This window comes from Tiliqua scincoides, chromosome 13 (assembly GCF_035046505.1).
Source record: "Tiliqua scincoides isolate rTilSci1 chromosome 13, rTilSci1.hap2, whole genome shotgun sequence".
In the NCBI taxonomy this organism is placed as follows: Eukaryota; Metazoa; Chordata; class Lepidosauria; order Squamata; family Scincidae; genus Tiliqua; species Tiliqua scincoides.
The window spans coordinates 4,451,296-4,479,073 of record NC_089833.1 but is presented as its reverse complement, the minus strand read 5'-3'; the positions used below and the strand labels follow the sequence as shown (position 1 = coordinate 4,479,073).

At 48.0% G+C, this 27,778-nt stretch overlaps 2 protein-coding genes and 1 long non-coding RNA gene across 4 annotated transcripts in view; all 3 read right to left on the bottom strand.

Annotated features, from left to right (window-relative positions):
• LOC136663717 (zinc finger protein 208-like) overlaps nucleotides 1-4,309 on the bottom strand; it is a 30,607-nt gene extending 26,298 nt beyond the window's left edge. Inside the window, exons 1-2 of the mRNA XM_066640598.1 lie at nucleotides 4,238-4,309; nucleotides 1,378-1,510 (exon numbers count right to left, since the gene is read on the bottom strand). Coding sequence (XP_066496695.1) covers nucleotides 1,378-1,411 — 34 coding nt within the window. The 5' untranslated portion in view covers nucleotides 1,412-1,510; nucleotides 4,238-4,309. The remainder of the gene's footprint in view (nucleotides 1-1,377; nucleotides 1,511-4,237) is intronic.
• A 1,769-nt stretch (nucleotides 4,310-6,078) lies between these two features.
• Nucleotides 6,079-26,171, bottom strand: LOC136663719 (zinc finger and SCAN domain-containing protein 2-like). Of its 2 annotated transcripts, XM_066640601.1 has the most exons (5): nucleotides 26,108-26,171; nucleotides 25,734-25,860; nucleotides 23,733-24,896; nucleotides 14,349-15,442; nucleotides 6,079-8,993 (listed from the first exon to the last, which is right to left on the bottom strand). In XM_066640601.1, exons 1-5 carry the CDS (start codon nucleotides 26,129-26,131, stop codon nucleotides 7,467-7,469), a joined length of 3,936 nt encoding a protein of 1,311 aa, XP_066496698.1. In that variant the 5' UTR covers nucleotides 26,132-26,171; the 3' UTR covers nucleotides 6,079-7,466. The 2 variants fall into 2 exon arrangements, with proteins under 2 accessions (XP_066496698.1, XP_066496697.1); XM_066640600.1 differs by lacking the exons at nucleotides 6,079-8,993; nucleotides 14,349-15,442 and having other exon boundaries at nucleotides 21,048-24,893.
• LOC136663722 (uncharacterized) lies at nucleotides 10,221-11,216 on the bottom strand. Its single transcript, XR_010795041.1, has 3 exons — nucleotides 11,149-11,216; nucleotides 10,555-10,631; nucleotides 10,221-10,341 (listed from the first exon to the last, which is right to left on the bottom strand). It is a non-coding gene; the product is annotated as an uncharacterized lncRNA (long non-coding RNA).
• Nucleotides 26,172-27,778: the final 1,607 nt, after the last annotated feature.

Genomic DNA, 27,778 nt, shown 5'->3' with positions numbered 1-27,778 from the left:
ACACTTTTGGCATGTTCACCTGATGGATCGTAAGATCAGGTCTCAGACTGACGCTTTCCTCACATCCCTGGCATGTATACGGCATCACCTGTGTGAGTTCTCTGATGGATCATAAGGGCACTGGGTAAGGGCATTTGGTGGGCCTCTGTGAGATACAGGAAGCTGGACTAGATGGGCCTATGGCCTGCTCCAGTGGGGCTGTTCTTATGTTCTTAACTACAATTCCCAGGAGGCCTTGCAGGTCTTCTTGTTCTCTGGTGTGCTCCCTGGGGCATTTGGTGGGCTGCTGTGAGATACAGGAAGCTGGACTAGATGGGCCTATGGCCTGATCCAGTGGGGCTGTTCTTATGTTCTTAACTACAATTCCCAGGAGGCCTTGCAGGTCTCTTGTTATCTGGTGTGCTCCCTGGGGCATTTGTGGGCCGCTGTGAGATACAGGAAGCTGGACTAGATGGGCCTTTCGCCTGATCCAGCAGGGCTATTCTTATGTTCTTGTCTCCTTCAGGCACCTGACCTGACAACTATGGCTCCGCTTTAACTTTCTAAGACATGAGAGGAGGGTTGCACAGGGCTCCCCGCCCCCTGGGAGGCTGCAGCAGGGACTGGTAAGTAAATGCCAGTCCCTGCAGCCCCCTTAGGGATGTGATCCTGGGGATCACATTGCTGCCTCCCCACTGCCCCCGCCCCTTAATGGGGCAGAGTCCAGGGTCCTCAGACTGGGGTGATGCCATGCCCCAATCTGATAAGCCTTGGGCTAAAGAAAGAATAAAAATAGTGGTTGAAGAAATCCCAGGAGAAAACAAAATGCTTAATGTGGTAACAGATGAGCTCAGGAGAGACAAAGTGACAACAAAAATGAAGGAAGTTCAGGATCTGGAGATGCTGTAGAGGTAATAGGGTGGCAAGAACATGCTGGCATTGGAGTAGCCCCTCGAGCTGGCCCTCTTCTGAGATTTGGCCTACATCACAGGCAAGCTCTGTCCCTTGAACATCTCCCACCTGAGCCTGTATTGCCTCTGCACAATTTGTGCAGAAATGCTTATGCAATGGGTTCCTCTCTTGGGTGTAACCCAGAACAGAGAGACTACACAGGGCCCTCCAAGACCAGCCCACCCCCTCCAGCCAAGATGTCCAAAGCCTTCCAGGCAGTTCATGGCACTGTGTTCCCACCTTGGTGACCCTTGGAGAAGGGTGTCCCCACCCTTCCTGTAAAGAGCCAACAGAAATGGTGCTGGGTCAGAAAGGGAGGGTGTGGTGACATCAGGGGCAGGACAAGCCACACCCAGGTCTTCCCACCAAATTACTTACCAACATGCAGCAAAACAAAGGTTCCCACTGAGGGCATCTATCTGGTAACAGCCAAAGGACCCTCCTTACCTACAAAGGTGACACTTGCATAGTTGTCCATCATGACCACCTGTCAATGGTGCAGACACCTTTGGTGGTGATCCAGCAGAGCCCACTCTGCACTGCTGAAGTAAACAGTGACCTCCTGGAATGAAACGGGGCTCTGGAAGAAAAAGGAGACTCCTGATTAACAGATTAGCCCAGGTTGAGTCTGCAGTCCAGGAAGACTTCCACCCCATCCCCCATCCTTCTCCCTCCTCTTTACCTCATCCTCTTTTATCTTCATTTCCTTTGTGTCTTCTAATCCTTTTTCACCCATCCTCTTTTCAATCATGTTTTTCTTTATTCCTGCTCTTAACCTTACAAGCAATTTGTTCTTGAAAATAGGTCATGTATTGAGGTGCCAGAAAATGATTTTGTTTTATTTTTTTTTTGCAGATTTTGGTGTTTAACCAAAGTGAAATAGCAGAAAATGATTTTATTCCAAATATTTCCCATTTTTATTCATTATAACTGCTTTAAAATGCACTAGCTAGTTAGTAAAGATTGCACAGTGTCAGCAGATGAAGAATGATTCAGAACTACATGGTTTTGTTTTATTTTAGCAGGTTTTTTAGTAGAAAGCAGAGTTTTGTGTCTTTATTTCACTCTCACCTTTTTCCTGCTCCAAGTCATGGAATGAAAAGCGGGTTAAGTGTCTGAGAGCAGCAAAGTTGATGAATGCCATTCAGAAGTACTTGCAAAATAATCCTGCTAGGTCACATTGCAATTGCTAAAAAGGGCTTTCCTGAATTGCAGCACAATGGACAAAGGAGAGGAATAATCGAAATGCAGATTCAGTCAAGAACAACATAAGAACATAAGAACAGCCCCACTGGATCAGGCCATAGGCCCATCTAGTCCAGCTTCCTGTATCTCACAGCGGCCCACCAAATGCCCCAGGGAGCACACCAGATAACAAGAGACCTCATCCTGGTGCTCTCCCCTACATCTGGCATTCTGACTTAACCCATTCCTAAAATCAGGAGGTTGCGCATACACATCATGGCTTGTACCCCATAATGGATTTTTCCTCCAGAAACTCGTCCAATCCCCTTTTAAAGGCGTCTAGGCTAGACGCCAGCACCACATCCTGTGGCAAGGAGTTCCACAGACCGACCACACGCTGAGTAAAGAAATATTTTATTTTGTCTGTCCTAACCCGCCCAACACTCAATTTTAGTGGATGTCCCCTGGTTCTGGTATTATGTGAGAGTGTAAAGAGCATCTCCCTATCCACTCTGTCCATCCCCTGCATAATTTTGTATGTCTCAATCATGTCCCCCCTCAAGCGTCTCTTTTCTAGGCTGAAGAGGCCCAAACGCCGTAGCCTTTCCTCATAAGGAAGGTGCCCCAGCCCCGTAATCATCTTAGTCGCTCTCTTTTGCACCTTTTCCATTTCCACTATGTCTTTTTTGAGATGCGGCGACCAGAACTGGACACAATACTCCAGGTGTGGCCTTACCATCGATTTGTACAACGGCATTATAATATTAGCTGTTTTGTTCTCAATACCCTTCCTAATGATCCCAAGCATAGAATTGGCCTTCTTCACTGCCGCCGCACATTGGGTCGACACTTTCATCGACCTGTCCACCACCACCCCAAGATCTCTCTCCTGATCTGTCACAGACAGCTCAGAACCCATCAGCCTATATCGAAAGTTTTGATTTTTTGCCCCAATGTGCATGACTTTACACTTACTGACATTGAAGCGCATCTGCCATTTTGCTGCCCATTCTGCCAGTCTGGAGAGATCCTTCTGGAGCTCCTCACAATCACTTCTGGTCTTCACCACTCGGAAAAGTTTGGTGTCGTCTGCAAACTTAGCCACTTCACTGCTCAACCCTGTCTCCAGGTCATTTATGAAGAGGTTGAAAAGCACCGGTCCCAGGACAGATCCTTGGGGCACACCGCTTTTCACCTCTCTCCATTGTGAAAATTGCCCATTGACACCCACTCTCTGCTTCCTGGCCTCCAACCAGTTCTCAATCCACGAGAGGACCTGTCCTCTAATTCCCTGACTGTGGAGTTATTAGAGTTTGTCACTAGGTACATTTTTAAATTTTAAGCAAAACAATTTAAAGGAGACCCTCATGGGAGCAATACAGGTGAGACAGGTGGCACTTCCTGACTACCCTGAACTCTGATCTAACAATTAGTTTTCTATTACACTGCAGTAAATTGCTATGTTGATAGAATAGTCTGATGGATTTGGGAAACATTACACAGTCACATTCTCAAAGTGAGTATATAAAATGCCACATAACAGAATTTTAAATTTAATAACAAGCAATAAAGTGTCTAAATTAAACGCATGAAATCAATATGAGAAGCTTAAACTTTCTATGTTTTTCTTAACTGTCCTGTACTTTGGGGTGCCTTGTCCTCTCTTCCGGTTATGACCTCCAGTCACCCTGACCACGGCTCGTAACCTGTGATGGAATTCTCCTCCATCAATCTGTCCGATCCCCTTTGAGAGGCAGCCAGGCCAGACATACTGTGGCAAGGAGTTCCACAAACTAATGACAGGCTGGGTCAAGAAATATTTCCTTTCTTCCAGCTCTGCTGACACTCCATTTCAGGCAATGTCCCCACTTCTGGGGTTGTTTGCCAGGGAGAAGAGCACCCCTCTCTCCACCCCCTGCACAAGTCAGGTCTCAATCATGGCTTCGCTCGGGCGCCTTTGTTCTAGCCCAGGCCTGCTAGTCCAGCAGGAGGGCTCACTGGTGCCAGGGCACAGCCCAGCAGGCCCTTCCTTCCTGGGGCACCTCACACCCTGCGCAGAGCCCCCTTCTGCCCCCCCCCAGCAATGAGGACCCTCCAGCTTCCCTCCTCCAGCCCCACACACCTGCTGGCGGACTCTCTCTCCCTCTCTGGGCCTATGGACTGGTGCTGGCTTCCTTCTGCCGCCCTCTCTTGCAAAGCTCCCCCATTTCCTGTTCCCAGTCACATGATCCAGCAGGGCTGCTGGGAAACAGAGTCCCTGAGGAAAGGCTAAGTGCCTCTACCTTGCAGCACTGCATAGAGGAGGGAAGAACTGAACTGCGTAGAATAACTTTGGCTCCACATGGAAGGGATTAAAAAGCTGCACCAGATCCCCCTCCTGGATAGTGGTTCATGGGAGAGGCACTCTGCCTGCCCCCCTTTGCATCTGGTCACCCTCTGTTTGAGTGTGGGTGTGGTGGGGGGTCTCAGCACTGTCCTACCAGTGCAAGGGCTGCTGTGGCTGGAGACCTCAGGATTGTAGCCTTCTCAGTGGACTAGTCCTCAACGAGGAGCTAAGCCTGTGTGTGTGTTCCTGTAGGTGGTGACCAGATACAAAGGGGGACAGAGTGCCTTGACCTTTCACCATTGCATAGAAGAGGGGATTTTGGCAGGTGCAGCTCAACGTGGAAGGATATAAAATGCTGCACCTGCCAAAATCCACTTTTCAATGGTTAAAGGTAGAGGCAGTCTGTCCCCCTTTCTATCTGATCACCCTATCCACGGGTAGTGTCGTGTGCATGTGCTTTCCCGCCCTCGCCTCCGCCCCAGGGTGGGATTATAATACCAGCCTATGGATGTCTGATCAGAGGATTCCATCCTGTCTAGTGGGGCTTTCTTGCAGGTTAGAGGGTGAGGATTGCAACCGAGGAGCATTAGACCTCCAAGACATGCAGGACTGAGGAAGGAAGCAAAATCAGAGGTGGAACCTCCAGACTTGCACCACTTCTTGAAAGATGCAATGGAGGGGAAGGTTTGTGAAACATCCAGGTTCATTACAGGGCAGAGATTGGGGCAAAAAACCCCAAGCACCCAAAGGTGGGATTCCCAAATGAAAGGACGCACCAAAGAATCTCACTGCATTCAAAACAGTGTCATCAGCATTTCATCTCTGTTTTGCCTCTGCAGAGCAATCAGTGCTATTCACACACCCCCTAACAACCACTGAGTCTCCTTTAGACACGTCAGATTTGCGCTTCACAGTCATTTCTTTCTGCCATGAAGGAGGACTTCTACTGACCACCTGCTGATCCAGGGCAGTGATGCCTAGTGCCAAGCGCTCACTCCCTTCCCACCCACCCACCCCCCACTCTTCCAATCAGTTTAACGTGGTTCGTGGGACCAAATCTGGGAGATCTAGGCCACTGCCACCAGCCCAAGAGATCTGGCTTCCAGAGGGCTTCCCTGGGCTGTGCAAGGGTCTCAAGGTTGCTATGCGGGGTTGATAAAATGGCCTCACTCCACCAGTAGCACCTGCAAAATGACAAAAATGACCTTGGCTGGCCCAAAACTGCAGCAGCAATAAATGCTGGCTACGAGTTTTGCAGGAAATGCTGGAAAAGACTGAAGACTTTTTTATTTAGGGAAGATTTTAAATGTTGACAGCTGGGTGGGGTGGAGGGGCTGACGCTTTTGATAAAACACCATTTAACTGTGACCCAATTCAGCTTCTATTGTTTTCATGGTTTTAACTGTTATTCTATTAATGTTTTAGCATCATTTTATCGATTGTATTGAAATCTTATTTTGCAAGCCGCCTTTGGGACCCTTAAACTGGATGGAAAGGCGGGACATGAATTCCTTAAACAAACAAACAAACAAACAAACAAACAAACAAACAAACAAACAAACAAACAAACCCACTGATCCCAGAACACAGCAGAGGTTTTAAGCCAAATGGCTTTATTAAGAGATAAGGGGGGGAAAAACAATGGAAACAGGATTGGATTCTCAGAGTACAGATCTGCAACATCTCCCCAAATGCAGTCACATACCACGGTAGCATTGAGTCTAATGTATTAAAAATAAAATACACAGTGAAATGAATGGCGACCCATCTGAAATTGGCTCCTGACTCGCCTTGTGGGTCCTGACCCACAGTTTGAACAGCACTGGACTAGAAAGAATTGTTTATTATTATGATTATGAATCACATGTTGAGACTGCCCTTCCTCCAAGGAGCTTAAGGAGATGTCCATTGTTCCTTCCCTGCTGTTGCCCTCACAACAACCCTGTGAGGTAAGGCTGAGAGATAGTGACAGACTCTAGGTCACTCAGAAAGCTTCGGGGCTGAGCAGGGATTTCCCAGTTCTAAGGCAACACCAATATGGGTAGTATTTACATGGTGTTCCAAAGTACTCCACTTTCCAGTATAAGCTCAGAGCACCTCGTTCAATTTCACCCAAATCTAAACGCATGTATCAGATCTAGTGGGATAACTCAAGAAGAGACTGTCAGTTGTTGTTTCCCACAGCCAGTGATTAAGACATTTCAAAACACATTCTAGGGGGGAGTGTCAGTGAGGGGCTTTGTCCCTCTTTCTCAAATCACCCATTGGAATAGCCCAACCTCAACTTCTGGTGCTGTCTTGGCCTGGTCCAGTGGCTCAGAGCATTTGAGAGTTAGAAGGGGCATCAGAGGTCATCCAGTCCAAGCCCCTGCTCAATGCAGGCAAAGGCTCTGACCTTAAGCAGATCTCCAGCCTCTGCTTGAAATCCTTGAAAGGCAAACTGTTCCAGTGCAGGGCAGCTTCATTCTTAGTGTAGCCAACACTATTCCATGTCTTCCTTTGGACGGTGGGTGGTGCATTGGGCACACAGCACCCCAAAAGAGGTGGCACTGGGGTTGCCTCACCTCTCAAGTCTTCAGAGGATGTGTACGATGGCAGTCCCATTGGACCCAGATCCTTCTCCACGAAGCAGCCTTCCTGCCAGACACCCACCACCACAGAACCTGGCCCTCTGCACGCCTGTCTCATTACGAGCCTGACGCACAGAGACAAAAGGTTCTTTGCACTCACTGTGCAGACTCCTGGAAGGACATCCATGGACCCCGATAAATAGCCCCAATTTACATGGTTACTCTCCTTCATGTGCCCTTTCATGCTCACTAACACCTGACTGGAGAACTTTTCACACCTCTGGCATTGATAGGATCTCTCCCCTGTGGCTTTTCCAATCAGTCATAAGGCTTTTCTGGGAACGGAACCTCTTTCTGCACTCCCAGCATGCATTGGGCTTCTCCCCTGTGTGACAGATCATAAGGTCAGTACTCAGATGGTAACTCTTTCCACACTTCTGACATAAATAGTGCCTTCACTTTTGAATAGTGCCTTTACTATGCACTCTCAGATGCCTTCTAAGGGAACCATTCTGAGAGAAGCTTTTTCCACACTCCCAGCACGTATAGGGTTTCTCACCTGTATGGGTTCTCTGATGGGACTTTAGGTGGCTACTGCAGCTGAAACACGTTCCACACTCCTGGCATGTAAAGGGCTTCTCGCCCATGTGGGTTCTCTGATGGGATTTCAGATGGCTGCTGCAAGTGAAACTCTTGCCACACTCAGGGCATGAATAGGGCTTTTCCCCTGTGTGGGTTCTCTGATGGGTCGTAAGTGCGCTGCTAGAACTTAAACTCTTTCCACACTCCTGGCATGTATATGGTTTCTCCCCTATGTGGGATCTATGATGGTAGGTTAGCTGGCTACGGCAACTAAAGCACTTTCCACACTCATGACATGAATAGGGCTTTTCCCCTGTATGTGTTCGCCAATGGGATATAAGCTGGCAATTTGAAAGGAAGCCTTTTCCACAATCAGAGCACATGTAAGGTTTCTCCCCTGTGTGGGTTCTCTCATGGGTTTTAAGTGTACTACTACTACTGAAGCTCTTTCCACACTCCTGACATGTATAGGGCTTCTCCCCTGTGTGGGTTCTCTGATGGGTCGTAAGGTCAACACTCAGATGGAAACTCTTTCCACACTCATGGCATGAATAGGGCTTCTCCCCTGTAAGTGTTCGCCAATGGGATATGAGTTGGGATTTTGAAATGAAGGTTTTTCCACAATCAGAGCATTTATAAGGTTTCTCTCCTGTGTGGGTTCTCTGATGGGTTTTAAGTGCGCTGCTACAACTGAAGCTCTTTCCACACTGTTGGCACATATAGGGCTTTTCCCCTGTGTGGGTTCTCCGATGGATTATCAGTACACTGCTACAAGTGAAGCTCTTTCCACACTCCTGGCATGAATAGGGTTTCTCCCCTGTGTGAATTCTCTGATGGGTTGTAAGGGCACCACTTGTACTGACGCTCTTTCCACACTCCTGGCATGTATAGGGCTTCTCCCTCGTGTGTGTCCTCCAGTGCTTTGTAAGGGTGCTACTGCGACTGAAGTTCTTACCACACTCCTGGCATGCATAACGTTTCTCCCCTGTGTGGGTTCTCAGATGGGTTGTAAGTGCACTGTTATAACTGAAGCTCTTTCCACATTCCTGGCATGTATAGGGTTTCTCCCCTGTGTGTGTTCTCTGATGGTATATTAGATGGCTGCTCCAACTGAAGCTCTTTCCACAAACCAGACATGTATAAGATTTATCCCGTGTGTGCATCCTCCAATGGTTTGTGAGGGCACTGCTGCAACTGAAGTTCTTTCCACACTCCTGGCATGAAAAGGATTTCTCCCCCGTGTGGGTTTTCTGGTGCCATATTAGAAGACTTCTCAAATGGTAGTTCTTTCCACAGTCAGAGCAAGTATAAGGTTTCTCCCCTCTGTGCATTCTCCGATGTGTCATCAATTCACAGCTTTTACTGAAGCTCCTTCCACACTCTGGGCATGCACAGAGTTTCTCCTCTTTGTGGATTTCATGCTGTGAGGAACGGGTGTCTGGACTGATTTTCCCAAACTGGTTGCAAACACGGGATGCTGAAACAAGGAGGGATATGCAGTGAGAGATAAAGGGGAAAAAACTCCAGCTAGCTGAAGACACCACTTGCCCCCTTTTTTACGCTGATCAGAACGGGGTCCAGAAAAGCCACAACAATATATAACGTGATTGATAATTAACATACAACATAATTAATATTTTGTTTTGTTAAAGTAAATGAAGAACATTCCAAAAATTAAGGCCACAACTTAACTAAGGAAGAATAGGAGACCAAAACAAAACTGAGATTTAGGGAAGCCAAGATAAAGTTACGTAGAAGCTGACTTCTATCGCCCCCGGCACTTTACAGCAGGAGTCACTGCTGAGAAACGAGCCTAGGTTCTAACTAGGTTGGGGATGCCACATGCTTCATCCCTAGTTCCTTCATTGGGAGGGCAACCCCAGTTAGAAAAGGAAGAACTCTGCCTCCAAAATGGGCTCTCACTCAGAACAAAAGATCCTCTGCTCTGTGTCAGTTGGCAAGCCCACATCCAGGCCATCACTATCTCCTTCAGGCGCCTGCACTGACAAACTACAGCTTTCCATGGCTACAGAAAGAAGAAAACAGTGGCTGAAACAATCCCAGGAGATAACGAAATGCTTAATGTGGTAATGGATGAGCTCAGCAGAGACAAAGTGATAACAAAAATGAAGGAAGTTCAGGAGCAGGAGATACTGTAGGGAAAATGGAGTGGCAAGAACAGAGTGGCATTGGAGTAACCCTTTGAGCCGGCCCTCTTCTGAGATTTGGCCTACATCTCAGGCAAGCTCTGTCCCTTGAACATCTCCCACCTGAGCCTATAGTGCCTCTCCACAATTTGTGCAGAAATGCTCATGCAATTGGTAGCTCTCTTGGCTGTTTCCCAGAACAGAGAACGCAAACATGGCCCTCTGAGACCAGCCCACATCCTCCAGCCAAGAGGTACAAAGCCTTCCAGGTGGTTCATGGCACAGTATCCCCATCCTGGAGATACCCTACTTGTCAAGAGCAACCAGAAATGGTGCTGGTTAAAAGGGGAGGGTAGGTGCCATCAGGTGCAGCACAAGCCACCCCCTTGTCTACCCACCAAATGACCCAGCAACATACATCAAAACAGAGGTTCCCACTGGTGGCATCAATAATTGCCAAAGGACCCTCCTTACCTACAAAGGTGACGCTCTCGTAGTTGTCCATCATGACCGCCTCGTGCAGGCACCGTTGGCGCTGATCCAGCAGAGCCCACTCGGCACTGCTGAAATACACAGCCACCTCCGCAAATGAAATGAGGCTCTGGAAGGAAAAGGAGACTCCCCATTAAAAGACTAGCCCAGGCTGAGTCTGCAGTCCAGCAAGGGAGGAACATCTACATGCTTCCTTTGGGACGTCGTGTGAGAAATGGCAGTGGTGAATGCTGACAGTGTCTCTTGTGTCGCAGTGTGGAAGGCGACCCAAGAGGAAATGCACCTGTGAGACAAGGCGAGAGGTTCATGCTGCTCCCCTTACCTGGCCTGGATGAGCTGCAGCCATTTCCGCTCCTCCACGTGGTTGTCTGGTTTGCTTTGGTTCCATTTCTTTACTGTCTGTCAGGGAGAGAAATGGGAAGAACATCACAAGGGTTTTCATATCTTCTACCTGCTTCATGCTGGGCTTCCTTGTTTGGAGTCCTTTCCGCTGATCGCGGTGGCAGATGCAAAGGAGACTGGATGGCTGCAGGGAGGGATGGCACAATGTCTGCCAGGCAACAAGGCAAGATGCTGATGATCCTCAAATGCAGAGGCACCCTTGGCTGGGAGGAGTGCTGGGGGACGGGGTCCCTTTGCCTCTCTGTCCCAACTGTGAGTGTCCAACAGGGCAGGCAAGGGAAAGGGCAGGCAATCACCAGGGCTGGGATGTAACAGGATCTCCCCAAGGGCCAAAGAAGGCCCTTCCCCAAGTGTCTGGGTCAGCAGTGCAGCAGGAGGGCTCACAGGTGCCAGTGCAGAGCCCAGGGAACACTTCCTTCCCAGGGCATCTCTTACCCTGTGCAGAGCCAGAGCTCCCTTCCTCCCCCATTCTGCAATGCAGATCCTCCAACTTCCCTTCTCCAGTCTCCCTCACCTGCTTTTCCAGGCTCTCCCTCTCTCTGGGTCTTGGGACTGAGGCTTCCCTCCTTCTTCCACCCTCCCCTGCAAGGCTCCCCTCCCCATCTCCTGGTCTCAGTCACATGACTCAGCAGGGGCTGCTGGGAAATGTAGTCCCTAAGTAGAATTGTCAGATGCAAAGGGGACAGAGTGCCTCTACCTTGAACCATTGCATGGAAAAGGGAGTTTTGGAAGATGCAACATGGAAGGGTTTAAAGATCTGCACTTGCCAAAATTCCTATGCAGTGGTTAAAGGTAGAGGCACTCTGTCCCCTTTGGATCTGGTCACTCTATCCAGGGGGATTGTTGCATGCATGAGCTCCCGTCCCCCCACCAAATGCTGGAATTGTAGCACCAGCCTACAGATGTCTGATCAGAAGAAGCAAGTCCCATGGTGTTCAATGGGGCTCCTTGCAGGGAAGTGAGGATTGCAGCCAAGGAAGGTCAGAAAATCCAAGACATACACGGCACAGAAAGGTAGCAAAAGCAGAGGTGGAACCTCCTGCACCCCTTCTTGAAAGATGGTCCAGGATTCTGTGAAATATCCAGGATCATTCCAGGGGGAGATCAGGACAAAAACCCTCAAGCAACAGGTCCATAGCCAGGATTCTAGAGGTGGGGGGCGACGGGCGACTGTTTTTTCAGGTGGGGCAATTATGTCAGGTATGCACAATGAAGGATAAGTATGGAGAAAAATTGCAGGAATTAGACAAATTTGCCCTCTGGTAAAAGGATTTATTCGTGAAGAATGAGTATCAGAGAATAAATATAAGCTCTATGAAGAGTTTGGCAAATTATTTGAAGAAAAGAAAGGAAAGACAAAAGATAGTCTGCATGAGAAATGAAACAGGAAAGAATGTTTATAAAGATAGTCAGATAAGAGAGACTTTTGAAAAATTTTATAGTAACTTATTTAAAGCTGAGGAAGGGAAACAATTTGATGAAGTTATAGTCAATAAAATCAAGGAAGAGGATTTGTTAGTATTAAATGACAATATTACACAACAAGAAATTTTGAGTGTTATACAGAAGTTAAAAAATAGGAAGTCACCAGGTTTAGATGGATTGACATCAGAATTTTATAAAATGGTTGGAAACTTAATAGCTCCAGAACTACAGAGTTTATTTAATAAGATATTGAGGGGAGGGAAAGCCCCAGATTCTTGGGGGAACACTGAAATTATAGTAATTTTGAAACAAATGAGGGACCTGGTAAATCCTAATTCTTATAGACCTATTAGCCTGGCAAATCAGGACTATAAAATTTTTGCAAAAATCTTAGCAAATAGACTCGAGAGACTGCTTCCAAGGTTAATAAGAGAGGATCAATATGGTTTTGTAAAGGATACATTGGACACCCTTTTAATAAAGCTGTAATCATTTATTGGAATACTTCTCTCAGTCTCTTCTTTAAGTAAAGGGAATTTCTGCAGGACGCTGCTTCGCATCCAGTCTAAGGTGCCAGTGTTCCAATAGACCAGGTGCACTAATTCCCCTAAACAACTAAACCAGGCCCTTTTGGGAACAGTAGGGCCTTCCCAATGTTACCTGGAGATACTGCCAGCCATGGAATCTGGGACCTTCTGCAGCAGAGTGGGGGCACCACATCAGTTACTGCCTCATCCCAACCCCCAGTAATGATTGGGGGTAACTACCACAGGTGGTGGTTAGGATCTGAGGTTAAGGGTGGGGGGAGTCTGTGGACAGTGTCTAGAGGCTTATCTCAGAAAGTGAAACTCAGCTGGAATCTCCTGCAAGGGCATGAGATCTCCCTGTTTAGAACCACTTGTATTTTGAGGCCAGTTGAATTTTAGGAAACACAAGTCTTAGGCACACACAGACTAGGGTACAGCCTCCTGGCAGTGCTAGCCAGCAGAGCCAAAACAGAGCCCTGCTTGATAAACAGATGGGGCCAGACACCTGGAAGAGTCTTCAGGAACCCAGAGAAGGAGAATTCCCAGGTCCATGTCGGATTTCGCTGAACAACCTAAGCGGCATCACAGTGAGGCAGACCAGAAGCTCTCATTGCTGTGAAACCAGGTCTAGCTGGACTAGAGTGCGCCCAAATCCTCCATCAATCCCAGCAGTGGAAGCACTCCAGATCTGGGCATATTTCAGTTAGTGGGTAAGCGTAGAATGGACCCTAAACAGCACAAAATGCTGCATTTTCTTCCTTGATGGTACTTGCAAGAGGGAAATAGGAGGCTGGCAGCACAGACCTGGCAGACCCCCAGAAACCCATCCACTGACGCAGATAAATACCCCATTGTATATGGTTACTCTCCCTTGGGTGCCCTCTCATGCTCAATAGCGCCAGGCTGCATTGAAAGCTTTTTGGCATTTATAGGATCTCTCCCTGTGTGGCTTTTCTGATCAGTTTTCCTGGCAACTGAAGCTCTTTCCATACTCATGGCTTGTATACATTTATTTATTTTATTTAATAAATATTTATATCCTGCCTTTCCTATGCCAGAACACATGTTCAAGGTGACTTCAATTCAAGAACAAAAAATATATAAAACGATAAATAAAATCAAAAGGGCATCAACAAACTGGGCAACTAATAAAAGTGTTACTATCGAGAAACAGGACAAATGACACTTTGCCAAACACCAACGGTTTTGAGCCTTCGCCAAAAGACTACGAGGGAGGGGAAAGTTCTTTGTTCCCTCGGTAGGGAATCCCATGAGTCTGGCACCATTCCAGATTTACAAAGGAAAAGTCCATCACGGGTTACAAGTCATGGTAGGTATGTGCAAGCTCCTGGTTTTAGAGATAGGCTACCTCAGTGTGCCAGATGCTGAGGAAAGCACCAGGATGCAGGTTGTATCTTGCTGTCTTGTGTGCTTCCTGAAACATTTGGTGGGCCACTGTGAGATACAGGAAGCTGCTCTAGAAGGGCCTTTGGCCTGATCCATCTGGGCTCTTCTTATGTTCTTAAGTCTCACCCCCATACTGCCATCCCTCTAACTTGGAAAAAGAAGCAGCACTTGAAGTAGAGCCCCCTCAGATGACCAAAGAGAGCTTCAAACATCTCTGTTTTCTCCCCTATGTGATGGATTTTAAGGCTGCAGCTATGACCGAAGGCATTTCCACACTTCTGGCATGTTCACCTGATGGATCATAAGATCAGGTCTCATACGGAAGCCTTCCTCACATCCCTGGCACGTATAGGGCATCCCCTGTGTGAGTTCTCTGATGGATCTTAAGGGCACCACTCTGACGGAAGCTCTTCCCACACTCCTGGCATGTATAGGGCTTCTCCCCTGTGTGGCTCCTCTGGTGGACTGTAAGTCTGCCAATGCAACTGAAGCTCTTTCCACATTCCTGGCATGTATAGGGTTTCCCCCTTGTGTGGGTTTTCTGATGACGGGTTAATTGGCTGCTGCAACTGAAGTTCTTTCCACACCCCAGGCATTTATAAGGCTTCTCCCCCGTGTGGGTTCTCTGATGGGTTGTCAGGGAACCACTTTGACCGAAGCTCTTTCCACACTCCTGGCATATATAGGGCTTCTCCCCTGTGTGGGTTCTCTGGTGAGCCGTGAGTCTTCCCCTGCTACTGAAGTTCTTTCCGCACTCCTGGCATGAGTACGGTTTCTCCCCTGTGTGCATTCTCTGATGGATGATGCGGTCAGCATTCAGGCTGAAGCACTTTCCACACTCCTGGCATGTATAGGGCCTCTCCTGTGTGTGGGTTCTCTGATGTCGGGTCAGTTGGCTACTGCAGCTGAAGTTCTTTCCACACTCCTGACATGAATAGGGCTTCTCTCCTGTGTGAACCCTCTGATGGGTTGCAAGGGCACCACTCGTACTGACACTCTTTCCACACTCTTGGCACGTATATGGTTTCTCCCCTGTGTGGGTCCTCTGGTGGCACGTCAGATGGCTTCTGCAGCGGAAGCTCTTTCCACACTGAGAGCATGTATAAGGTTTCTCCCCTGTGTGCGTCCTCTGATGAATTATAAGATAACTACTCAGGCTGAAGCTCTTTCCACACTCTTGGCATGTATAGGGTTTCTCCCCTGTGTGGGTTCTCTGATGGTAGGTTAATTGGCCACTGAAACGGAAGCTCTTTCCACACTGAGAGCATGTATAAGGTTTCTCCCCTGTGTGTGTCCTCTGATGAATCAAAAGGTAAGCGCTCACACTGAAGCTCTTTCCACACTCCTGGCATGTACAGGGTTTCTCCCCTGTGTGGGTTCTCTGGTGGGTTGTAAAGTTGCTGCTCTTACCGAAGGTCTTTCCACACTCCTGGCATGTATGGAGTTTCTTCTTGATGTGAACTTTTTGCTCTGAAGAAAAGGTATTTAAAAAGAAAAGGTATTTTAAAAAAGTGTTTCTTCCAAACTGTTTGCAAACTGTCTACTGTGGGACAGAACTCTAGCCAGCTGAGGTTGCCTTTAGCCATTTTTTTCTCTGACCAGAAAAGTCACAACATGTAACACAATAAATTTTAATTAATTAATATTATGTTATATAATCATATTAATATTAATAATACTATTATGAGTTGTTTTCTTAGAGGAGGTGTTGAAGTTTTGAATGAATAAAAGGCCGCAGGAAATGGTAAAACAACAAAGAAATGCAGAATGCCTCTCCTTAAGGATAAGAAATTTGAGATTTAGGGAAGATTTCAGGGAAGGCAACCCCAGTTAGAAAAGGATGAACCTCTCCTCCAAATGGGCTCTCCTCCCGAACAAAAGATCCTCTGCCAGTCGGTGAGCCAACATCCAGGCCGTCACCATCTCCCTCAGGCACCTGTTCAGACAATTACGGCTTTCTGTGGATTAAGATGGCCCAGCAACATAGAGTTTGGAGTCACTGCAGATTCCAGTGCTGAGAGTACAGGTGTGCACCAACAATCATTCGCTTAATGACGGATCGCATATATGATGCTCTCAATGAGGCAATCATGACTCCCATAGCCTGCAGCAGAGTGTCTGTTTACACAACAGAGAGGCTCTTAATGCAAAGAGGCAGTCTGTCTCCAGCAGTCTGTGCAGCCAGGGAGTGCCTGGCAGGGAGTGTCTGTTTACACAACAAAGGCAATACACTGGACTGAATGTTCACTTAATGACCTAATTGCGTAACAACGGGATCAGAGAACGTATATCTGTCCTTAAGTGGCACACAACTGTACCTTTATTTTTAGCTTCCCCTGGTATGCTTCAGGTTCATGAGTATACTATATCTCAACACCTTGATTGCTACGGTGCTTACTCAAAGACTGATAATTCTAGAGAAAAGGTGCAGGCTGGTTTATTGGTTATGCTCCGAAATTGGTTATTGGTTATGCTCTGAAAACTGACCTAGTTTGAGATTTTTGCTAAGGATCATGGGAAAATCTCCCTCTAGTTAATTTTAAGAAAACTCTTCTCCAAAAGAAGCTGGTGCTACTATGGAAGGTGAGAATGACGACTAGCAAGACATAAAGTGACTTAAAGGGGGAAGTACTATACGTAAGCCTGCCATGACACGCAAAGTGTGATGTACTTTTGTACCTTTCCTGCACTGGGCTGCTTTGCCCTCCTGGGACAGGCACATTTTTTGTGTCTGTCATTCTTTTGTGCACTGAAAATGACTGGAGGTGCCTGTCTTGTAGGGAAGATAGGCTGCTTTGGGGTCCCATCATGCCTGGGAGAGACCAGAGAGCAAGAAGTGAAGGGGAAAATAGACAGCAGTGCTCTTGACCGTGCAGGGTGTCCCAGCCAAGCTTCACCCAGCAGTGATGCCACCAGAAGCAGGTAAGTGGCACGTTCAAAGATTCCGTACAGAAAACGTGGCCCGTGGCATGTTGCACTGCATGCATATGCAATGGGTTTCTCTCTTGCGTGTATCCCAGAAGAGAGAGCCCAAACACGGGGGGACGTGCCTTCAAGTCCAGCCCATCTCCCCCCAGCCAAGATGTCCAAAGCCTCCCAGTCAGTTTATGGCACAATGCCATAGTATGGCACAATGACCTCCTAGTAAGGGGACCCCAGATCTGTGCTGGGCCAGAAGGGGAGGGTGTGGAGCCATCAGGTGTAGCACTAGGCACGCCCAGGTCACTCTAGCCACCAAATGACTCAGAAACATCCAGCAAAACAGAGGTACCCAACTATCAGGTCAAGGCCAAAGGACCCTCCTTACCTACAAAGGTGACGCTCTCGTAGTTGTCCATCATGACTGCCTCGTGCAGGCACCTTTGGTGTCGATCCAGCAGAGCCCACTCTGCCCTGCTGAAGTACACAGCTACGTCCACGAATGAAACGAAGCTCTGGAAAAAGAGGAGACTCCCTATTAACAGATTAGCCCAAGCTGAGTCTGCAGGTCCAGCAGGTGAGGAAAACCTGCCTGTTTCCTGCAGGATGCTAAAAGCCATGTGTGAAAGGGGTGGGGGAACAGTATCTTTTGTTGCGCCATCTGCACTTAGTCCAAGACAAAATGCTCCTGAGAGACAGGAGGAGAGGCTCAGTCTCTCCTTGCTCATGTCCCTTACCCAACCTGGATGAGCAGCAGCCATTTCTGCTCTTCCACATGGAAGAGGCGATCCCGTTTGCATCTGGTCCATTTCTCTGCTGCCTGTCAAGGAGAGAAAGGAGAACTTTACAAGGTCTTTAATACTGTATTCACACTTCATAGAATCATAGAGTTGGAAGGGGCCTAAAAGGTCATCTAGTCCAACCCCCTGCCTTAGGCAGGAAATCCTCTTTGAGCATCTCCAGCAGGTGCTTGTCCAGCCTCTGCTTGAATATCTCTAGTGAGGGAGAGTCCACCATATATAGGACATCCTTGTTTGCTGCCCTTTCCCCTAATTGTGGTGGCTGGACAGATTCATGGAGGAATCAGTGGCACAATGCCTACCAGGCAGGAGGGCTGGATTCTAACCTCCAGTGCAGGGGCAGCCTTGGTTGATATGGGTGGTGGGAGGGGGCCACTCCCTCTCTGCCCCAGCACTGGGGGTCCCAGCAACCAACCTGACAGCTGCCTGACAAGAGCAGGTGATTTAACAGGGCAGACAAGGGAAGGGGCTGGCAATCTCCGGGGGGGGGGGGATACATAAGAATAAGATCCTAGAATGGTCCAAAGAAGAGCCTTCTCCAGGCGTCTGGGGCTGCCAGTCCAGGAAGAACCCTTCCAGGTGCCCAGAGCAGAGCCCAGCAAGCCCTTCCTTCCCAGGGCATTTCTTAGCCTGTGCAGAGACCCAGAGCCAGAGCTCCCTTCTGCCCCCCTCTGCAATGCAGACCCTTCAGCTTCCCTTCTCCAGTCTCACACACCTGCTTGCAGCCTCTCCCTCTCTTTGGAACTGGGCATTCTCTCCTTCTTCCATCTCCTACACTGAGGCTTCCCATCCCATTTTAGGACACAGTCATATGATGCAGCAGGGGCTGCTGGGGAATGTAGTCTCTCAGTCCAGCTTTCCCATTGCACATCATTAACCAATATTATTTCTACCAATGATCTCTCTCTCCATTCTAGTCCCATCCAGCTCCTCATTCCCTTAAGGCAGGGGTGTCCAAACCCCGGCCCTGGGGCCACATGCGGCCCTCGAGGCCTCTCAATGCGGCCCTCAGGGAGCCCCCAGTCTCCAATGAGCCTCTGGCCCTCCAGAGATTTGTTGCAGCCCACACTGGCCTGACACAACTGCTCTCAGCATGAAGGCAACTGTTTGACCTCTTTGTGTGAGCTGTGGGATGAGGTCTTCCTCCACTACTTGCTGTTTCATGTCTGTGGTGCAGTAGCGGCAGCAAAGGAAAGGCCGGCCTTGCTTTGTGCAAGGCCTTTTATAGGCCTTGAGCTATTGCAAGACCTTCATTCATTCATATAAGTTCATCTTTAATATATTCATTTATGTAAACCTATGTAAATTTAATCAAATTTAAAATGTAAATTAATTCTTTCTCTCCCCGGCCCCTGACGCAGTGTCAGAGAGATTATGTGGCCCTCCTGCCAAAAACTTTGGACACCCCTGCCTTAAGGGAATGGATGAATTGCTTTTTGGGCGTGGAAATCAGACAGGGGAGCCGCAGAATCCTTGTAAAAAAACCTCCACCCTATACAGTGTAGCAGTTTGTTGCCCTAGGTTTGTAACTGTGGCCAATTGCACAGAAGGTAAAGGGAGCCACCAGTCAAAAAAGGTTTGGGAACCACTGCTAAAGAACCTTGCTAGAGGATGTACTGCTCCGGCAAACACGCAGCCCAGCAGTCCTTCCAAAAGTACACATGCCCCACCACTGCTTCTGATGCAACCTCCTCCTCTCTCCTTTCCTAAGGAGAGAGGCTGGGAGGGCAAGGAGAGGAGGGGGCAAGGGGGCGTTCTCAAGCTGTCATCAGGCAGCTCAGGGCTCCAGCCTGCCTTCAGACTCTCCTGCTCAGACATCCACAGCCAAGCACCCAACTAGTCATCTTACATCTGATTCAACAACCCACAACCCAGCTTGGTTCATGAGAAGGGGAGCACTGCTCCAGTCCCTGGATCTCTGCCCTGATAGCAGACCAAGCTCCCTGAGCCCACCTGGAGGTGCAAGTGAGGAAACAGGCCCCTGGTGCACCTGGAGAGGCCGCCTTGTTCTGCAGCCCAAGGCTCGGCTCAGGGGTCTCAGTTTGTGCTCAGAGGGCCAAGAGGCTCCTTCTCCGGACCTGGCAGCCTCTGTTCATCAAGGGGTTCCCCTGCCCTGCTTCTGCTGTTAGGAGCCCCTGAATGATTTCAGGGCACCTGCTCTCAGCTGCTGAGATCTTTGAATGCTGGGGAATGTAGTCCATAGGGCCAGCATTCCCGTTACACATCACTAACCAATATATTTCTGCCAATGGTCTTTATATTCTCCTCTCAGAGAGGAAGGTGCTGATCTGTCCTCCTTAGTCTGCACCATTATATTGTGCAGAAGCTTCGAGAAAGACAATCTGGAGAGCACAAGCCTATGCTTGTCTACTCTGAAGTAAGTCTTATTGTCTTCAGTGGGGCTTACTCTCAGGAAAGCATGCATAGAATTGCAGCCTGAGCCATTAGGATTCGTGTCACCCAGTGCCACAGCTCATTGCGTCACCTCCATGATGGACCACCTCCTATACCAGAGCATACAAAATACATTACAATATTTTATTTATTTATTTAAAAGATCTATGCTCCACCTTTCCTCTGGCGGAACAGATGCCCAAAGGCGGCTTATAATTTTAGACTTAAAACAAATAACAAAAACAAATAAATAAACACAAAAACCACAATATAAAACACTAAACAAAAACAAAATAAGGGTATACAGGACGGGGGAAAACAGATGACACAACACACACAGGCACAGAACTCAACACAAATGTTCTGAGCAATATACACATCATACGCACAACCTAATGTTGGTGTCACACCCATTCACTTTATTTTCATATACGTCACCCAACAAATTAGTAACCAACAAAAAACTTGTGGCCAATTTGAAGAGACACAATTGAATCAGAATTCTTTTATGAGCTCTGATACATGGAAATCAGAGCTGACTCACAGCCCAATCCTCAAGCCCATGCGCAGGGTTGCAGCAGTGCCAAAATTGGCTGCCGCTGCATCCTGAGCGCTGCCTGGGCAGTGCCAGTGGCTCCTTGGGAGAAGGGCACTTTCATCCCCTTCCCCCTGGTAAGGCGAGCAGTTCCGCAACGGGGCTACTCGATTCTACGGCAAGCCAAGGGTTGGCGTAGAATCAAGAGCCTGTGTTGGGCCAGCGGCCTGACACGAAGGCTCAGGATCCAGTGGAGGGAAGCATGACTGGTTCCGCCTCCTTCCTTCCCCCTGGCACTCTCCCCGCCCTAGAAGGGCTCCTCCCTGCCTCCCCCCACTCCCCCACCTACATCACCACCACCCAGCAGTTCAGGCAACCGCAGAGAGGCGGAGAAACAGTGGTCCACCAGCGTTAGCCCAATGCCGGCCAGTGCTGAGCTAGTACCAGCAATGGATCAGCACCCAGGGTTGCAGATGTGCCTTATGTCACATTTGCGACAGTGCACACCGGCAGTAAGCCGGCACGCATTGGTTAGGATTGGACCCTCATCCTAACACCTTATTGGTTCCCTGCTGTGTCATAACAACACCTCATTGGCTCTTAGAACAATCAGTCCCATTCATTAGTTTTGAGTCCACTTTTTGTGACATAAGGCAGTTGTGTTTTCCTTTTCTGGTTATTTGGTATAATTTTTGATATACAGATATTTCAACACAGTTTCTTTCATTGAATTCTGCACAAAATTACCCACTGAATAATATATACCATGATGGTATTATTCAAAAAGGTATTTCACAATTTTGATTGTGAAAATCAATTTCACAAAAAGATTTCACAATTTTGGCCAGTAGTGACTACTACCACCCCCCAAGTGTGTCACCTGGGATGGGCCGCACCTCACACACCTGCTGGTGGCCCCACTAGCCTGAGCTGGAGGGGCCACTGTGAGATACAGGAAGCTGGACTAGATGGACCTATGGCCTGATCCACTGGAACTATTCTTATGTTCTTATGACCATGACATGAGACTGAAGTACAAAAATGCCTCAGAAGCCTGAAGGTCAGAACCTTGAAACTGGGGGCAGGGGATAGTGGGTGTGTTGGACACAGAGAGGATGAGAAGGGGGGCAGAGTAGAGGTGATATTTTTCCTTCTATTACCTGTGATGTTTTCCACGCATTTCTATTTTGGCACTGTGTTCACCGACCATATTGTGGACTGGGTACCCATCTGATGCCAATACCAACTAATGCCAGTATTGTATCACGTTTTGGTCTGGTTCATTAAGAACCTATATGTGGTTGGCCCCCACTGTACATACAACTGTACATACAACTGACTCGCACAAATTCAAGTATATAAGCTTCCCATCTCCAAAATTATAGAGAAAAGCAATAGTTTAGTCAGGCAACTCTGCCCACCATTCTAATTGCACTGTTTTTGCCCCAGAGCAGTGTTTCTCAAACTGTGAGTCGGGACCCACTAGGTGGGTCACAAGCCAATTTCAGGTGGGTCTCCATTCATTTCAATATTTTATTTTTAATATATTAGACTTGATGTTGCCATGGTATGTGAGTGCATTTGGGGAAATGTGATGCATCTATACTTTGGACAGACATACATATACTATGTATATGCTTTTAACAATAATAGTAAATAGAACTTACTCCTGGGTAAGTGTAGTTAGGGTTGCAGCCTTGAATTGTTAAAAATTTTCCTGCTTGATGATGTCATTTCTGGTCATGTCCACTTCCGGTGGATACCAATAGATTCTCATTCTAGAAAGTGGGTCCCAGTGTTAAAAGTTTGAGAACCATTGCCCCAGAGCAAGCCTGAAATGGGAGAAGGAGGTTGCTGTTCTCTCAGTTGCCTCATATGTCCCATTCCATGCTTTATTTCTTAAAGAGACAGTATTACTGTACAGGTGGGACCTCAGTATCCACTGATTTGGTATCCACTGATTTGACTAACCACTGATACTGAGGTCCAACTTTAAATGCCTTGTAACAAGGGAAAAAAGGCACCAAAATCCTGTTTCCTTTGCGCTGTTAAATAATTATGACTTCATTCCATTAGGTTCCATTATTTGCCCCATCTAGTGGCTGAATGCATTATAGTGTCTAAACCAATGCATTCTGGGGTGACAATGGAGAAGCAAGAAACCTGGAAGTGGGTCTGTAAAGCTATTTTTCCACTGCTTTGGTATCCACTTATTATTTTTTTTTTTTAATCCACTGGGCATTCCTGAATGGAACCCCAGTGAATAACAGAGCACAATCTGTACATGTTTTTGGCTTTACACTCTGACTTCAGAAGGTAACCCTTACATGTGATGCAAGCTGACTGTGTCTAAAAAGGACTGTATGACACTGATTTTCTTGATACTATGCATCTAATTCTGTTTCACTCTGCTCTCCTTCCAAGTTGCACACCCTGGGAGGAAGACAAGAATCCCGTTTGCGCCATCCCGTGTCCACTGAATGCCATTTGTGCAACCCTCCCAGTGCACTTCTGGTTTAAATACCACTTCTGTGTCATGACTGCATCCTGCCTGCATCTCTGTACCCACTGAGAAATGTGTCTTGTGCATTTACATGCTGGGATCACATCTCCATCTTACCTGTTCTCATTTTAACCTTCTGGACTAACCCATTCAGCAGACTCCTCTGTATAGACGGACCAAGGTTTTCCCTGTGTAGCAATGTGGGAAGCTCTTGCTCATATCAATACCCTCCCCTGGACCTTTCTTCATTCGCTCACACATTTACACTCCTGTTCAAAAGCATCTCCAGAGTTCTTGCTAACTTCCTCGTAATTACGCCAGCTATCCCCACAGCGTCATGTCGGTAGTTTCGCAAAACCCTTTAAGTATAGGAGGATTTTGCCTAGCAAACTATGCCTTTGTCGTGATGCAACAACCCTGTGCCTGTTGTGTCAGAACAGGGACTCCACATTGCGCAGGATGGATCAGGACCACTTCAGGAACTCGGCAAATGTGATGCTAACCCTCCCTCCTTCCTCTCAGCCGTCCCTCCCTTGTGTGACTATGCACAAAACTTCCTTCCATGATACTAGCACCTGTACGTTTCCCCCCCTGTGTGAGTCCTCTGATGGACTGTTAGGGCACTGCTCTGACAGAAGCACTTTCCACACTCCAGACAGGCAAAGGGTTTCTCCTCTGTGTGGCTTCTCTGGTGAATTACAAGGGTGCTGCTGCGACTGAAGCTCTTTCCACACTCCTGGCAGGTAAAGGGCTTCTCCCCTGTGTGAGTTCTCTGATGGTTTGCAAGGGTGCTGCTCTGACTGAAACACTTCAAACAATCTTGGCATGTATAAGGTCTCTCTCCTACATGGGTTCTGCGATGGAGCCTAAGGCTGTTGCTGCGGCTGAAGTTCTTTCCACACTCCTGGCACATATACGGTTTCTCCCCTGTGTGGGTCCTCTGATGGCGGCTGAGCTGGCTACTGCAGCTGAAGCTATTGCCACACTCTTGGCACGCATAGGGTTTCTCCCCTGTGTGGGTTCTCTGATGAGTTATCAGGCTGCTGCTGCTGCTTAAGCGCTTTCCACATTCCAGGCACGTATAGGGTTTCTCCCCCGTGTGGGTTCTCTGATGGGTCATAAGGGCACCACTCTGACGGTAGCTCTTTCCACACTCTTGGCAGGCATAGGGTTTCTCCCCTGTGTGGATTCTCTGATGGCGTGCTAGTTGACTGCTGGAGTTGAAGCTGTTTCCACACTCCTGGCAAGCATACGGTTTCTCCCCCGTGTGGGTTCTCTGATGGACTGCTAGTTGACTGCTGCAGCTGAAGCTGTTGCCACACTCCTGGCATGTATAGGGTTTCTCCCCTGTGTGGGTTCTCTGATGGACTGTGAGGTTGCTGCTGCTGTTGAAGCTCTTTCCACACTCCTGGCATGCATAGGGTTTCTCCCCTCTGTGGGTTCTCTGATGAGTTCGAAGGGTACCACTCTGACGGTAGCTCTTTCCACACTCCTGGCACTCATATGGTTTTTCACCTGTGTGGGTTCTCCAATGGCGGGTTAATTGGCTGCTGCACGTGAAGCTCTTTCCACACTCCTGACATGGATATGGTTTCTCTCCTGCGTGGGTTCTCTGATGGCCTGTCAGGCTGCTGTGATTGAAGCTCTTTCCAAACACAGAGCGTACATAGTCCTTCTCCCCTATGAGAATGCCTTGCTTAGAGGAACGGGTGTTCTGAGTGTTCCTTCCAAACTGGTTCCAAGCTGATGCTGCTGAAATAAGGAGGCAAATATAGTAAGAGACCAAGGCCTAAATCGTAAACAATGTTCCTGCACTGACATAGCAGTGCCAATGGGGCGTGTGCTGCATCCTGCAGTTGGGGGGGCAGTCTCAGAGGCCTCCTCAAGGTAAGGAAATGTTTGTTCCCTTACCTTGGAGCTGCATTGCCCTGACCTTGAGGCTGGAAAGTCGGTTAGGATTGCGCCCCAAGGGACAAAACTCCATTAGCCATTTGTTTTTCTCCGATCAGAATTGGGATCCAGCAAAGCCATAACAACTGCTAACATGTTAAATAATATCATGTTACACAATATTATGTTTTGTTTCTTTAGAGGCAGTGAAGAAATTTCAAAAGAATATAAAAACTACAATTGGAGAGCAAGAATAAATACTAGGAAATCAACAAAGAAAGGGAGAATGCCACTAAAGAGTTTTTGGGATTTAGGAAAGACAAGTTCAAGCTTTTGGAGAAGTTGTCTTCTACCGAGTGGGGCATTTTCCAGCAAATGTCACAGCTGAGAAACCAGCCACAGTTATATCTAGACTAGGGATGACACATGGACTCCCAGGAGTGCACCCAGGTTCAAAGCATGAACATAAGAACGTAAGAATAGCCCTGCTGGATCAGGCCATACGCCCAACTAGCCCAGTTTCCTATATCCCACAGTGGCCCACCATGGCCAGACTTGGCACCAGTTCCTTCAGAGGGAGTGAAACCCCAGTTAGAAAAGGATGAACCTCTCTTTTCCTCCAGAACAAAAGATCCTCTGCTCTGTGTCAGTTGGCAACTGTTTCCACCTGGGCATCTACCAATAAAGGACCTTCCTTACCTACAACAGTGACATTCTCATAATTGTCCATCATGACTGCCTCATGCAGACACCGTTGGTGGTGATCCAGCAGAGCCCACTCCGCACTGCTGAAATACACAGCGACCTCCGCAAATGAAATGAGGCTCTGGAAGGAAAAGGAGATTCCCCATTAAAAGACTAGCCTAGGTAATAATAAAAAATTTTTTAAAGAAAAGACTAGCCCAGATTGAGTCTGCAGTCCTGCAAGTGAGGAACATCTGTATGTTTCCTGCAGGATACCATGTGGGAAGGAGCTGGGGGATGCTGACAATGTCCTTTGTGTTTCAGTCCAAGAGGAAATGTGCCTGTGAGACAGAAGAGAGGCCAAAGCTGCCCTTGCTCATGTTCCTTACCTGGCCTGGATGAGTGGCAGCCATTTCTGCTCCTGCACAAAGAAGTGGCCTGGTTTGCACTGGGTCCATTTCTATACTGTCTGTCATGGAGAGAAAGGAGAAGCACATTGCAAGGTTTGCAATACAGTATAATACAGTATACAGCAGTGTTTCTCAAACTGTGGGTCAGGACCCACTAGGTGGGTCGCGAGCCAATTTCAGGTGGATCCCCATTTATTTCAATATTTTATTTTTAATATATTAGACTTGATGTTGCCATGGTGTGTGAGTGCATTTGAGGAAGTGTGATGCGTCTATACTTTGAACAGACGTACATATACTATACTTGATGCTGCCATGCCATGTGACTGCATTTGGAGAACTGTTACAGATCTATACTTTTAACAGGCTACTATGTATATGCTTTTTAACAATGATAGTTAATGGGACTTAATCCTGGGTAAGAGTGGGTAGGATTGCAGCCTAGGATTGTTAAAAATTTTCCTGCTTGATGATGTCACTTCTGGTCATGACATCACTTCCAGTGGGTCCTGACAGATTCTCATTCTAACAAGTGGGTCCCAGTGCTAAACGTGTGAGAACCACTGGTATACAGGCTTCTTACTGGACGTCCTTTTGTGCTGTCTTTTCCACTAGTCATGGTGGTGGCTGCAAAGAAGACCGGAAGGATCCAGTGGGGAATGGTTGGTTGGTTGGCAACCGTCAGTCTCGAAAGACTATGGTATAAGCCTACAGCACCTGGTATTCCCAGGTGGTCTCCCATCCAAGTACTAACCAGGCCTGACTCAGCTTAGCTTCCGGGATCAGATGAGATCAGGCATGTGCAGGGTAACAGTGAGGAATAGCGCTATGGCTTCCAGGCAGGAGGCAGAGGCAGCCTTGACTGGGGGGGGGGAACAGTGGGAGGGGACCTTCGCCTGCAACACTGGGGCTCTGAGCAACCACCCTGACAGTTGTCTGACAAAAGCTGGTGACTGAACAGGGCAGGGGAGCAGCTGGCAAGCAACTCAGGGTGGGATGCAACAACAGGATCTCCCACAGTGGCCAGAGGAGGGCCTTCCCCAGGTGTCCAGGGCTGCCAGTGCAGCAGGAGCCCTTGCAGGTGTCAGGGCAGAGCCCAGCAAGCCCTTCCTTCCCCAGGCATCTCTTAGCATGTGCAGAGCTCCAGAGCCAGAGCTCCCCTTCTCTCCTTCTCTGCAATGCACACCCTCCAGATTCCCTTTTCCAGTCTCACTCACCTGCTTGCAGCCTCTCCCTCTCCCTCTCTCTGGGTCTTGGGCTTCCTTTCTTCTTCCTTCCATTCATCCCCTCTCCTGAATCTTCCTCCTTGCCTGGTCTCTGTCACATGATTCAGCAGGTGCTGCTGGGAAATGTAGTCCATAGAGCCGGCAATCCATTATATTTTTGCCATTCACCTGCTCTCTCTCTCTCTCACACACACACACACACACACACACACACACAATCAATCTGTTGTCTTCAGGCCACAGGTTACAAAGATCTGTGGCAGGTTGGCAAACATGTTGTGGAAGCACTCCAGATCTGGGCATATTTCAGCTAGTGGGTAAGCGTGGAATGGACCCTAAACAGCACAAAACGCTGCATTTTCTTCCTTGATGGTACTTGCAAGAGGGAAATAGGAGGCTGGCAGCACAGACATGGCAGACCCCC

Excerpts from the sequence above, each read along its gene's own strand:
- LOC136663719 (XM_066640601.1), bottom strand. The coding sequence starts at position 26,131 with ATGGCTGCCACTCATCCAGGCCAG. Across the intron at positions 25,861-26,107 it reads CTGCCACTCATCCAGGCCAG|AGCCTCATTTCATTTGCGGA; the intron begins GTAAGGAACATG and ends TTTTCCTTCCAG. Across the intron at positions 15,443-23,732 it reads TCAGAGGACTCACACAGGGG|AGAAACTCCATACATGCCAG; the intron begins GGGAAACGTACA and ends TTCACATCAAGA.